Consider the following 13,983-nt stretch of genomic DNA (forward strand, 5'->3'; position numbering starts at 1 on the left):
TGAAAGCTTCTATTTGTCAACATCTTTGAGTAAGAAATGGCTTTTCCAAAAACATCTACTTACATCGCTAGCAATCTCTCTTGAAGCCTTGGCTGCTTGGATTGGAATGGCATCCAGACGCAAGTCACAGCCTTCCTTCTTGGACTCTTCCAAAGCAAGTTTATAGAGTTTCTGTAGAAAAGAAAGTCATTATTCATTACTCCTTCCATAAAAAGTGAAGCTGTTTATTATTACATTTTCTTTGTCCTCGTTTAAACTACAGAAATAATCCAAAAAGTCAATTATTAGGGTGCGTTTATAGATAGCTTTGCCTCATGGGTGCTTAGGATTTTTAAGACATATGTTCCAAACATTGGTATTTATTGACTTGTAAATTTCAACCAAAAAATGGGGGGGGATCAACATTTGGTTGGCAAAATTTTATTTGCCAAACAAGCAGATGTTAAAAAAAAAAAAAAAAAATTATTTATTGGCCAGGCGTGGTGGCTCACGCCTATAATCCCAGCACTTTGGGAAGCTGAGGTGGGTGGATCACTTGAGGTCATGAGTTTGAGAAGAGACCAGCCTGGCCAACATGGTGAAACCCTGTCTCCACTCAAAATACAAAAATTAGCTGGGCATGGTAGCGTGCACCTGTAGTCCCAGCTACTTGGGAGGCTGGGGCAGAAGAATCACTTGAACCCAGGAGGCAGAGGTCTCAGTGAGCCGAAATTGTGGCACTGCACTCCAGCCAGGGTGACAGGATGAAACTATATCTCAAACAAAACAAAACACACTATTTATTATTGTCATCATAATATAAAAGGCCATCTTAATACAAAAGAAGGATAAAAAATAAGGACAATATTTTAAAATGTAATCTATTTAGTTTTATGAAAAACTCAACGCATTGTGCTTATTTTTTCTTATTTTGCTGTGGACTATTATCTCAGACAATGATGCATCTATGGACCCAGGATTTCAGGATCATTGCCCTTATGAAAATGTTGGTTCTGGCAGAAATGCCTGGAAAAATGTTAACATCAAATGATTATCAGAGTGTACTGGAGCAGCAAAAGAATATGCGGCTTACTAACTCACCAGATTCAAACCTAGTCCTTGCCTACTCGCTAGCTGCTGAATAAAATAATGACTTGATATCCACATTGACCTGTAGGGGAAAGTTTTAAAAGTATAATTCCCGTGGGATATTTATTCATAATAATATTCAATTACTGATAACCCGTTAATAAAATGGTAGTCTACTTTGTGGACCACCACATAGCTCAAAACTGAATCAAGTGAGAATTATCTCTTCTACTGAAAATGGTAGTTCGGAGTATGTGTAATAAATTAGTCAAAACATTTTCCTAAGAAAACAGCTACAATGGTTCATTTTTTGCCTTTCTGTTCATTACAAGATCAACAGTTTACTTACATCACTGTAGTTTATTCGGTTGAGTTTGGCTAACATGATTTCTGGTGTATCGGGCATGACATGAATAGTTTTCTTGTCATTGTCCCAGGCTTCAGTATATAAGCGCTACAAAAAAAAAAAAAAAAAAAAGAGAAATTGTTTTTGTGTTCACAGATATTATTCTTTTGATTATGTGCCAATCATCTCTCTTGTATACAAGATAGAAATAAAATTATTAAAGCTGCATAAATTCCTTACCTTTGTTTCTTATTAAAATTATTTCAAGAATCTAACTATTAAAGGACTTATCAGTTATGAAAAGTATAATTGGATTGAAGTATTTAAAATAATTTCTAGGTAAGAGTTATTGCACACAGTATTTTTTTTTAACAACCTACTAATCCAATCAGAAGCACATAGTACTTTAGGCCGGGTGCGGTGGCTCACACCTGTAATCCCAGCACTTTGGGAGGCCGAGATGGGTGGATCACCTGAGGTCAGGAGTTTGAGACCAGCCTTCAACATGGTGAAATCCCGTCTCCACTGAAAATACAAAAATTAGCTGGGCGTGGTGGCAGGCTCCTGTAATCCCAGCTACTCGGGAGCCTGAGGCAAGAGAATTGCTTGAACCCAGGAGGTGGAGGTTGCAGGGAGCCAAGATCGCGCCATTGCACTCCAGCCTGGGTGACAAGAATGAAACTTTGTCACAAAGAAAAAAAAAAAAAGAAAAAAAAAAGGAAAAAAGCACATAGTGCTTTTAACAATGGTTTAATATTTTGAAGTATCACTAAGTAACTATGGTATTATAGTGGAAAAATCATTTAAGAAGGTATCATGATTCTTATTATTATCTTTAAAATGCAATAATATGTCAGAATTTTAAAATTGTTCCGTGGTAACTTTCGATATCTAACAGTGAGGATTGAAGACTCACCTTATTCATGTTCAAAGCATTGTTTTTTGCCAGCACCTGCTCCGGAGTGTCTGTTATACTGGTAAATTTCAGCGTTTCTGGACGCTGACGGTAGATAGTATCACTAAGTAATTCTCCAGCTCTCTTGGCCCTAACAACTTCCAAGGAATCAATAGGAACCCAGCCAATGCCTTTCATCCATTCAAGGTCTGACTTATACAAATTCTGCAGATCAACAGATAACAAACACATTTATTAATTAGTGTTTCAGATTCATAGTTACAAAATGGGTTATCCTAGAGAAACACAAAAGTGCTGATGAATAGTTAAGGTTCCCAGCATAGTAATTCACTCACTCACACGCATTATTGAATCCTAAGCATATTTTTTTTCTGAGCATTTTTTTGGTACAGAGGAGTACACCAAGAATGATCAAAGATCTTCTTTTAAAGTAAAAGACGTCGTCCTGCCTATGAGAGTATTACAAGATTTTTACACAGAAGTATGCTTTTTTAGCCTTGGAAAATGTACTCTAATAGTTCCAAATAAAACCACATACTCTGATGGTGTGTGAGTGCTGCAGTCAAAAAATTCTCACTGTTATTTCCATCTTCAAAAATCACAAAACTTCAAGTGTATAAAGGAAATGTGATGTTGTAGAAATATGTTTGGCATTTCCCTAATTATTCATTTTATTTTACTCTCAATAGATATGCTCAATGTTGGTAAGTATTAGATGACTGGTTTTGATAAACACAAGAAATAGAATTTCCCCATCAGTAAGTGTAAAATGTAAATTAAAGTAATTTAGCATAATATGCTTTTCCTCTCACTATCTCCATACTACCGTCTGCCAACAAACACACACATTTTTTTACTTCCTTAGCCAAAAGTTTGCAGTGATATATTTTTAAGGGTTAAGTTTCATCTGATTCAGACAAAGGAAGCCTGAATCCCTAGGAAGATTTATACCTGTTTAGAATTGATAATATTTACTTTATTTCCTCTCGTGCAGAGAACTTTTGGAGGAGAAAACAAATTGTAGTACCTCCATTGGGAAACTCCTTTCAGACATTTAATTGTAAATTGTTTGAAATATACAAACAAATTGCAGTTCATCGGCACTATTCAGAACCCACAGACACGTTTCAGATCCGCTTTTAACAAGCAGAGCTAACATCAAGGAAACTCACATCACTCTGGAGGTCATAGGCTTTCCGTGCATGAATGATGTCATTCTGGTCGGGCAGGCAGATCCATTCATGCAGAGGATGTTTATAGTCCACATCGCTGACCAAGGTCTGACACTTCTTGGCCAAAACGATACCAAGCATGTCCACTGGGCTGCTGAACCTTGTCTTGTATTTCTCAAAATCTTTCTTGTACTCACGGTCACTCTGCACTTTGGCAATGTGGAGGGACCACATTATCTTGGGGTCATCATGTACTGCTCGGGCGCCGATGTGGTGACCCAACTGTTTACGATATGCTTCTTTGTATTTGTACTGAAAGAGAGAATCCAATAAAGAAGAAGGAAGCACAAAGGGCTATTCCCTGTTGTTCTTTCTGTGGCGGTGCTTTCTATGAAATCTTTAAGGCAACAGAGGAGTTTCACTGGTCATGCTGCTGTAATGCCGCATACTGGACTGTTGTGCTCATTGGCACATCTCCACAGAATAACCCCACAGTAGTTCCTTTATATATGCTAGAGAATCATATGTTGGCAAAAAATGATAAAAAGTGAATACTGAAGAGTCCAATTACAGTAATAAACCATGACAGTGTCTCAGAAATCCATCATGTCAGTGAGCCTATTTAAGAACACACCTGGGGCGTATGTTTACATGGATCATTAAAATTTTCTAGCATAGTCTGAGAAATAATTTCCTCTTCAGAAATGATTTGGGAGGGATAGTTTTGAAATGGACAATTTCTGTTATTTAATAGGTAGAGAGTTTAAGTTTTACAAGATGAAAATTCTGGGAATCTGTTGTACAACAATATGAATATACTGAACCCCACCAAACAGTATACTTGAAAATGGTTAAGATGGTAAATTATATATACATATATATAATATATACAAATACATATACATATATAATATATACATATATAAATACATATATTTAACCAGAATTAAAAATTTTTTAAACCTATAAAAATGAATAATTTTACTACTCTTGGATTAATTTTTAAGATGTCCAGGGACCTGATGTTTTCATTTTTAGGGTAAAGAAATATTGGTTCTGTGCACCGCATAGAAAGAAGACTTTGTCCTTCTATGTTCTTTTTCAAGTGATGGGGCAAACTCAGTTAAGCCTGCTTCTTTTCTGGCATCTTTGCCTTGCATGTGTTCCAAGGAACACATGTTCCTGAGGTTTTGAGTAGCTCAGCTTACATACATCTAACTTTAATCGAGGCACTCACTCCTATTGAGCAAAGACTAAAAATAGGGAGTCAAATGAGCCACATTCCAGTCTAGGCTATGCCTCTGTGATGCTTGTGATCTTGGGCAAGTTATCTGTATCTCAAGCCTCAATATATTTGCCTATGCACTGAAGGGAGTTAAGGTGGACGATGACCAATGCAGACGTCCAGCTGTACTCCCTGTGTGGCTGACGTGATGGTAAGAAATGTTAGGACTTGATCAGCTCTTACATCACTGGCAATATCTCGAGAGGCCTTGGCAGCCACGATGGGAATGGCATCACTTCTCAAGTCATAGCCTTCTTTCTTGGCTTCTTCCATGGCCTGACGATAGAGGTTCTGAAGAAAGAAGGAATAGCTTTTAAATACAGAATTCACATTCACTCGAAAAATATATTTTTTGTCAGAGGAAGTCCACTTTTGGATTCATAACTACACGAGTATGTTCAGTCTTAAATCAGAAAAAGAACTCTTACTTTCTGTTTATCCTTGGATATTTATTTAAATGAAAGTTTCACATTCAGCAAGTTTTAACATCACAACCTCTCTTTGCACAAATCTTATAAATGTTATACATTAAATGAACAGCTTTTGTGCTTAGATTGTTCACCATTTGCCCTTTTCATGAAACAACCAAGAAATGTTGATTTATTTAATTCCAAATTTGAATTGGGAACATTTTTACTAGCAGAGAATAGTATCATATAACAACATATAGTAATACTACCACTAAGAGGATGTGTCCATAATCAAATTTAGTGCCGAACTAAGGATGTATCACTCTTTCTGAATCTCTCTGTTCATGTTGATTTGCTCCCTATTATTTCATCAACTGCTGGAAGTTGTTAGCAGACATGAGGGTAGCAGGTACCAACGATTTAGGAGTCAAAACTGCAAAACTGATAAAATTTTATTTATTAACTTCTTCTGTGAATTGAGAAAGCACCACCACTGTTCAATTTCTCTGGTGGGACAGACGTGTACAGAAGACAAAACACAAATGTTCCATGGAAGTGTCATTTGAGAACCACACATTGAACAAATCATCTATACAATGACTTTTAGCCTTTTTAGTGAACCAGTGATAAAAATTTTGACTGATTCTGTATCCTCTTAACAAAAAATTTTACATAATTGCCAACATTGGTATTCAATAAATCAAAACAAGATAAATATATAGTTTGATAACAATTTTTAAACATAAAAAATAAAAATTTATTGGATCTCTTAATGAGACTTGTAGGAGCTCATGGTGGTTTGATTACAAAGTTTTGATGGGCAATCATGAAATAAGTTGTCTGGTAGAGTTTTGTGTGTGTGTCTTTTTTTTAATTGTTGTTGTTGTTGTTTGTTTTTTGAGACAGTCTCACTCTGTCACCCAGGCTGGAGTGCAGTGGCACAATCTCAGCTCACTGCCTCCCAGGTTCAAACGATTCTCGTGCCTCAGCCACCAGAGTAGCTGGGATTACAGGTGTGTGCCACCATGCCCAGCTAAGTTTTGTATTTTTTAGTAGAGATGGGTGTTGCTAATCTCAAACTCTTGAACTCAAGTGATCTCTCCTGCCTCAGCCTCCCAAATTGCTGGGATTTCAGGCATGAGCCACTGCACCCAGCCATGTTTGGTAAAGTTTCATTTTAATACTTTCAGACATGCACCATAGTAACTACTAGGATGAGTATTACTATTTCTTTTTCTTTATTTAAAAAATGAAATCCTTATATTATCATACTTAGTCAAATATTTTAATGTATGTTTTAATACTTTAAAATGTATACTTTCTACCTTTTGCAAAACTTCAAACCTACAGAAAAGTTGCAAGAATGCTACGATGAATACCAACTACCCAATTTGTTAACATTTTTGCCATATTTGCTTTCTGTATCTCTTTCTCTTTATGTGTTTATGTATTTCTTCATTTTACTTATTATTATTAATTGTTGAACTGATTAAGAGAAAACTGTACACATCATGGCCTTCATCCTTGAATATTTTACCATATATTTCCTAAGAATAAAGATATTTTTAATTAACCACAGTATATGTATCAGACTCAGGAAATTTAATATATTGATACAGTATTATTGTCTAGTACTATTCTCTTTATCAAATATACAATGAATATTCCAATTTCATCAAATGTCCCAATAATTTCCTTTATGCAATGTTGCTTTTCTATCCAGAATTCAGTACAAAAGAATGAGTAGTATTTAGTTGTCTGGTTTCTTTCTTCACCTTTAAACCATGCCTTTTTTGTTTTAATGTGAGAGAAGAGTGACTATGAAAGAAGTGGGACACCACTCAAACTGTAGGGGCATTCTTGGGCAGATAATTTAGAAGAGCACATGTATGGAAGTTGAAGCCATGTTAACTGATTTACTTAAAACGATCCATGCCACTTCACCCCTTGGAAAGCCTTTGAGTAACCTCAAGAATGGTTGCTGAGGTTTGAAAGCAGCTCATCTATATCCAAATGCAGTCTTTAGATCAATCTATGATTGAATAATTTAATCTTTAATTTCACTTTCCCCCTTTCCTCCTTTAAGAGGTTTACTGAGTTAGATAAAGCAGACACAGTAGCAGTAGATAGTTCTGGAAAATAATTTAGAAATAATATGTGGCTTTAAGGGAAAAAACTACAATGATTTACAGTTCTGTAAGGCTTTATCATCCCTCTACTTTATGCTGTTCAGTGTACTTTTCATTGTTGAGGCTGTGTAAAGACAAAATCTTAAATGTAAGGAAAATCCCGAAAAAGCGTGATACAAATAATTAAACTTCATTTTTATGCCCCATTCTCAGATTAGATTGAATTAAGGATACTGGACTAGTATCTGGAGTTTAAGTATGTCACAGAGGCACTTAATATTTCTTAATATTTTTAATGACTTAAGACCTTAGAGGGTCACTATTGTGTTTATAAAGTGGATTATTAAGATGTGTCAGTTTACAGTCTTTTCAAGATGAGATTTTTATAAGAAAAAGCTAAAGTAAAAATAAGAATCAATTTAATATCTTTGAGATAAATTCCAGAGGGAATTCGTTTTTCTTCAAAATTTCTAGGAATGTTTCTTTTGAAACTGGAAGGTCAAATACTTCATTTATTATGTTTTTAAAGAATAAATGCTCACATTTTAAAAATGGTGTAAGTGGGAAAAAAAAGTGCTTCAATCATCTCATGGCTTCAGGACAAAAAAATAGAGTTCTTTAATTCTTTCAACATTTAAAAAAGATGCAGCGCTTCAAAGGAGAGAACACTTTTATCTATCATCAAGGATGTATTTTAAAGCTTGTTACTTAAGAAAACTAGAATAGGTAAATGAGAATTTGAGAGGAAAAAATAGATGTGTTTGTTTTGTTTTACATTTATGGAATGAAGGTATCACGGGCAATGGGTTGAGAAGAAATTCTAGTGGGTCATTCTGAAATGTGATCTTAGATCCCTCAGGGAATCAACATGATCATGCAATTTTATTTTTATTTAGTTGTATGTATTCATGGGGGATGAGTGCAATTTTGCTACATTAATATATTGCACTGCGGTGAAGTCAGAGCCTTCAATGCATGATCATGCAATTTTAAAGAAAGTAAATCCAGCTGAAAATTTTAGAATTAAAAAATAGTCCAATATCCTTGCAGCAGTCTGAAAAAAAAAAAAACTACCTCAATTCCACTAATGTAAACAAATGAGAGAGGCTTAAGAGCTTCATTATAATCTGGAATAGAAACTAACTTCATCTACCTTGGATAAAATAAACCTCCTAGGGGAAGATAATCCAACTGAGAAGCTCTGTGGCCAAGAGAAAATGTCCCATTCAAAAGTGACTGAAGCCAAGGCCAATCAAATATTTATAATCAGGCTTGTCCTTTCGTCTGTTTTATAATGCTGGAGAAAGTGAAATCATACCCTCTTCATTTTACTGGTCATGATTATTTGATATAAGCATGCCTCCTCTTTAAGGCTACATTATTATAGGCAAAAGTAATTAATATGGGTAAAATAATAAATCTGGTCATCATTTAAGTACTAATTTAAATTAGTACTTAAATTTTTCAGTGCTCTCAAACTGAAGAAGACTCTGCCTTCCTTTTTTTCTAAAAAAAAAAAAAAAAAAAGAAGACACATAAACATGTTTAAGAAATTAGTATTCTTCTTGAATCAACCATATAATTTTTTGACTTTGGCAAGAACAATTGAGCAAGAAGCTATTTATGCAGCGGTATTTCTGGACTGCAAAGATATGCAATGACAAGTTTAGCAAGGCTGAAGATAGTGCATAAAAGAATGTATTTTATTGTTCTCAGGCAATTTGAAATGGGTGAATTTAAGAATTCTCATTTCAGTTCTTGTAAATAAAGCTCAAGTTAGTTTGAGCACATTAAATACATCTAATTTTCATGGTGACTTGAGTGTAAAGGAGAGACATTAAAGTTTATTAAACAAATACTTTGCACCAGGCTCCACACTGGGCATGTTAAATATTTTACCTTATTTAGTCATTATTTAAACATTCTTTAAGATAAGCATTTTAATCCTATTTTACAGATGAGGTAATTGAAGAAAAGAACTGCACAAATTTTGAAGCAAGTGCTAATTTGATTAATAGCAATTTTTAATGAAAATTATGTTTAGTCATTAATAGTTGACTTGAGATATTTTTTCCCTCCCGAAATGAAGATATTTTTGTGTCTGTCTATCTGTCTGTCTGTCTAATCTACCTACCTTTCTATCTACCTATTCTTAAATACACTGATATGTATATTCAAGGTAGGGTAAATGGCATAAAAAGCCAACTAAGCTAACTGGCTTACGTGAGGATTAATTTTATAATTCTGGCATTTCTACATCAGCAAAAATCAATGTGGCCAGACCAAAGAAATAAAACAAATGATCTTACCTCACTGTAATTTATTTTATTTTGTCTTGCCAACATGATTTCAGGTGTATCAGGCATAATATGCACTTGGGTCTTGTCTTTGTCCCAGGCTTCTGTGTATAAGCGCTGTGAAGGATAAAAAGATTAAGGAATTAGAAAAACAGTTTGCTGTAAACAGAAGTTTTCAATGAAGAAACCATGAAAAAGTTGAGAGCCAGCTTTCTTGTCTGTTCCATGTGCTGTATGTTAACATTCTTTCAACCTCTTTGATTTTACAAGATATTTATTGTAACAAAATATAAATGTATACTAAGATGTGAAAGGAAAAAATTATATATATATATATATATATATATATATATAATCAAACACACACACACACACACATATACACACCTGCGTATGTGTGTTTGGTAACCAGGTCACTGCCACCCCAATTAAATAAAAAGCAAGTATTTCCCAAGCATATATTCATATCCATATCTGTACTATGGTTATATTAACAAATCTTTCCCACGATTTTATTTGATGCTGTTTGTTGTTAGTTTATTAGCTGCAAATGTACCTGTATGTGCTAGCTTTCGATTTCTTTTTGATAAATGTTATGAAGATTTGCATCTTTCTTTTTTTTTTTTTTTTTAATGAGACAGAGTTTCACTCTGTTGCCAGGCTGAAATGCAGTGGCACAGTCACGGCTCACTGCTCAACCTCTCCAGGCTCAGGTGATCCTCTCCAGACTCAGGTGATCCTCCCACCTCAGCCTCCCAAGTACCTAAGACTACAGGTGCGCATCACCACACCTGGGTAATTTTTGTATTTTTTGTAGAGACAGGGTTTCCACATGCTGCCCAGGCTAATCTCAAACTGCTGAGCTCAAGTGATCTGCCCACTTCAGCCTCCCAAAAGTGTTGAGATTACAGGTGTGAGCCACAATGCCCGGCTTGCATCTTTCTTGTTTGTTCTGTGCTTACCTAAATGTGTACTCAGCAAGAAAGAAACCTTCATACCAAACCATGTATAACTAACTCATAGACTTCAAACAATTTGAACCCAAAATAGCTGTCCCATTCTTAACTCTGGCTATTTCACAAGAGATGTCAAAGCAGAAATGCTCCCATATATTGTTACCTAACAGAATAGAGAATTCAACTGAATCACTATACACTGGATAGCAATTTAATCGGATTAAAAAAAAGAGACTAACTTAATTAACAATAGGTATCTTAAATGACATACAGCCCTGTCTTATTTTCCTACAAATTGGGGGCTCACCTTGTTCATGTTGAGGGCGTTGTTCTTGGCCAGCACCTGCTCCAGAGAATCAGTCACACTGGTAAATTTCAGCTTGTCCGGAGGCTGGCGGTAGATGTTATCGCTCAGTATTTCGGCAGCCCTCTTGCACTTGACCACATCCACAGACCCAATGGGGACCCAGCCAATGCCTCTCAGCCACTGGAGATCAGATTTGTAAATGTTCTGGAGAGATTAAACACAAAAGCGAGTATTACTGAAGTTGTTCTAACATGATTTCAAAAATAAAAAAATAACACTAGAAAGCTTGGATAGTCAAACTTCATGTATATGTCCTTCAATATATGAAGGCCAAATTGAATATAGTTTCAGGTATTACTTTCTTTCTCTCCAAAAAAAGTAAGGGGAAGAGATGCCTAAAAAATGAGCAGAGAGAAGAAATGCCATCCCTTCTGAGGGTTCTACCTAATCCTAGACCACTGTCTCAGTATTTCTGTGAATTACTATTATGAGCACAGTTACCATGGATCTTAATTACTCACATCGCTCTGGAGGTCATAGGCCTGCCGAGCATGCATGACATCATTCTGGTCGGGCAGGCACGTCCACTGGTGCAGGTAGTTCTTGTAGTCCACGTCGCTGACTAAAGTCTGGCACTTCTTGGCCAACACCACCCCCAGCATGTCCACTGGGCTGCTAAACTTGGTCTTCCACTTCTCAAAGTCCTTCTTGTACTCCCTGTCACTCTGGATCTTGGCCACGTGCATGGACCACATCATCTTGGGGTCATCTTCAACGTTCCGGGCTCCAATGTGGTGGCCGAGCTGCTTGCGGTAACCATCTTTGTATTTGTACTGAAATAAAGGTGATCATTTCAAAAATAAAAATGAATAGAAAGGCTTAGAAGTCTCATTAATTTAAAACTTTATTATTTTAAAATTGCTAATTCTTGCAGAGAAATGAAAGAATCTGAGTATCAGTTTATCTCCTCTCCTAAATGCTTATTAGACTCTACAGCACTAATCTAATGGGCAGTAGTCTAATGGGAAGCCTCATAAATAATCTAACAGTAACAGTCTAATGGGAATAGTCCAGTGGGAAGACAGGCCAAACTACATGGTCCTATGGCTTGTAGACGTTAAGTTTCTGAAAATAAAGGAAGCAACACTTCCAGAAGATCATTCGGTGCTGTGTACTGCCGTTTCTTCATCTTGGGCCCATGAAATCACGAACCCAGAAATTTTACATGTGATTTTGGGACTGCTATTCGTGAGTCCACAGATACCATTTTATCCCTCCATTCAACACATCCACACTCCTTCCCAAATCCCGCTCTGCTGGTGCACTTGACTCCCTGAAATAGTCTGGATTATGTTTCCATCCTACAAGCCCTGCTCTGTTGGAGATCAAATTTGACTGAGGTTTGTTTGGGATTCCTCAAGTGAGAAAATGGAATATATATCTACAAAAAAGCATTTTGTTGTTGGTGGTGGTGGTAAGGGCTAACTGGATATTTTCTCTCTATTTCAGACAATGCACCACGCCAATCCTAACAAGTATTTACAGAAGTCTGAGTTTTCAGCTGGGTACAGTGGCTCATGCCTGTAATCCCCAGCACTTTGGGAGGCCGAGGCAGGCAGATCACCTGAGGTCAGGAGTTTGAGACCAGCCTAGCCAACATGGTGAAACCCTGTCTCTACTAAAAATACAAAAAATACTAAATTAGCCAAGTATGGTGGCAGGTGCCTGTAATCCCAGCTATTTGGGAGTCTGAGGCAGGAGAATCGCTTGAACCCGGGAGGTGGAGTTTGCAGTGAGCCAAGATCACACCATTGCACTCCAGCCTGGGCAACAAGAGTGAGACTCTGAGACTCTGTCTCAAACAAACAAAAAAACAAGGAGAAGGGAGAAGGGAGAAGGGAGAAGGGAGAAGGGAGAAGAAGGAGGAGGAGGAGAAGGAGAGGGAGGAGGGAGGAGGGAGGAGGGAGGAGGGGGAGGGGGAGGGGGAGGGGGAGGAGGGGGAGGGGGAGGAGGAAGAGGAGGAGAAGGAGGAGAAGGAGGAGAAGGAGGAGAAGAAGAAAGAAGAAAGAAGAAAGAAGAAAGAAGAAGAAGAAGTCGTCGGAATTTTCCACCAAAGAACCCACCTCTTTCAGAGATGGTAGGAGGGGAAATTAGGTTCACCATTTTCTTGTTTTCCTCTTTGTCTTTCTGTTTTCATTTTAAAAGAACTCAGAAGGAAGCATGTAAAATAATTTTCCAAAAAAAAAAAAAATGAGTTGGCAAAAACACAGAGCAGATTTGGGGAAAGGTGGATTTTCCTAGACTTGGTTCTATCAGCTCTTTTTCTGATGTTGAACAAATACATGTAACTAAGTTATTTTTTAACACCTCTTCTGCCATTTTCTATTTTCTGTGAGGCTCCTTGCTCAAAATATGGAGATGAATTTCTCATAATTGTAGATATGAAAAATTGTAGAATCACACCCAATTTTATAGTGGATTGAAGTATACTGGTTTAGGTTACCCCTTCCTACCTTGGACGTAGATACTGAAGTCTTCTGAAGCTTAAAATATGAGTTTTTTCAAACGAAAAACATTTATTTGATTTAGAAAAATAAGCCAATAAATGTGCTTAAACTGGCTGCCAAATGCTATAATAGTAATAATCCTGCCTCTCCACTTCATGCATCCATGTAAATATCCAGGGTGCTGCTACTCACATCACTGATAATGTCCCTGGAGGCCTTGGCAGCCACAATGGGGATGGCATCACTTCGCAAGTCGTAGCCTTTCTTTTTTGCTTCTTCATTGGCAAGTTTGTATAGAGTCTACACAAAGAAAGCCAGAGTTAAAGCAAAAGGTTTGACATCAACAATTCAGAGATTATTAAGTGAGTTATATCCTAAAATTTAGAAAAGGTTAGGAACTGGAGACAATTCAAGTTTCTGGCAACAGTGGAAAGCAAATAAATTATACTCTACCAAAAATACTATATAGCATTAGAAATAAATGGGGTATATCAATGAACATTAGTATATATTGATATATTAACCTATTATATATCATTATAGATTAATATGCTATACATAGATCAACATGCTATACATATCAGCATAGA

General features: G+C 36.4%; 1 protein-coding gene across 17 annotated transcripts in view; it reads right to left on the reverse strand.

Moving 5' to 3' along the window:
• Positions 1-13,983, reverse strand: part of LOC105492667 (nebulin) — a 224,230-nt gene that overhangs the window by 110,498 nt on the left and 99,749 nt on the right. For all 17 annotated transcript variants that reach the window (XM_071072745.1, XM_071072760.1, XM_071072759.1 and 14 more), the window contains exons 68-76: positions 13,586-13,693; positions 11,408-11,719; positions 10,887-11,090; positions 9,636-9,740; positions 4,971-5,078; positions 3,503-3,814; positions 2,331-2,534; positions 1,418-1,522; positions 64-171 (exon numbers count right to left, since the gene is read on the reverse strand). In XM_071072745.1, coding sequence (XP_070928846.1) covers positions 64-171; positions 1,418-1,522; positions 2,331-2,534; positions 3,503-3,814; positions 4,971-5,078; positions 9,636-9,740; positions 10,887-11,090; positions 11,408-11,719; positions 13,586-13,693 — 1,566 coding nt within the window. The remainder of the gene's footprint in view (positions 1-63; positions 172-1,417; positions 1,523-2,330; positions 2,535-3,502; positions 3,815-4,970; positions 5,079-9,635; positions 9,741-10,886; positions 11,091-11,407; positions 11,720-13,585; positions 13,694-13,983) is intronic.

This window comes from Macaca nemestrina, chromosome 11, assembly GCF_043159975.1.
Source record: "Macaca nemestrina isolate mMacNem1 chromosome 11, mMacNem.hap1, whole genome shotgun sequence".
NCBI classification, from domain to species: Eukaryota; Metazoa; Chordata; class Mammalia; order Primates; family Cercopithecidae; genus Macaca; species Macaca nemestrina.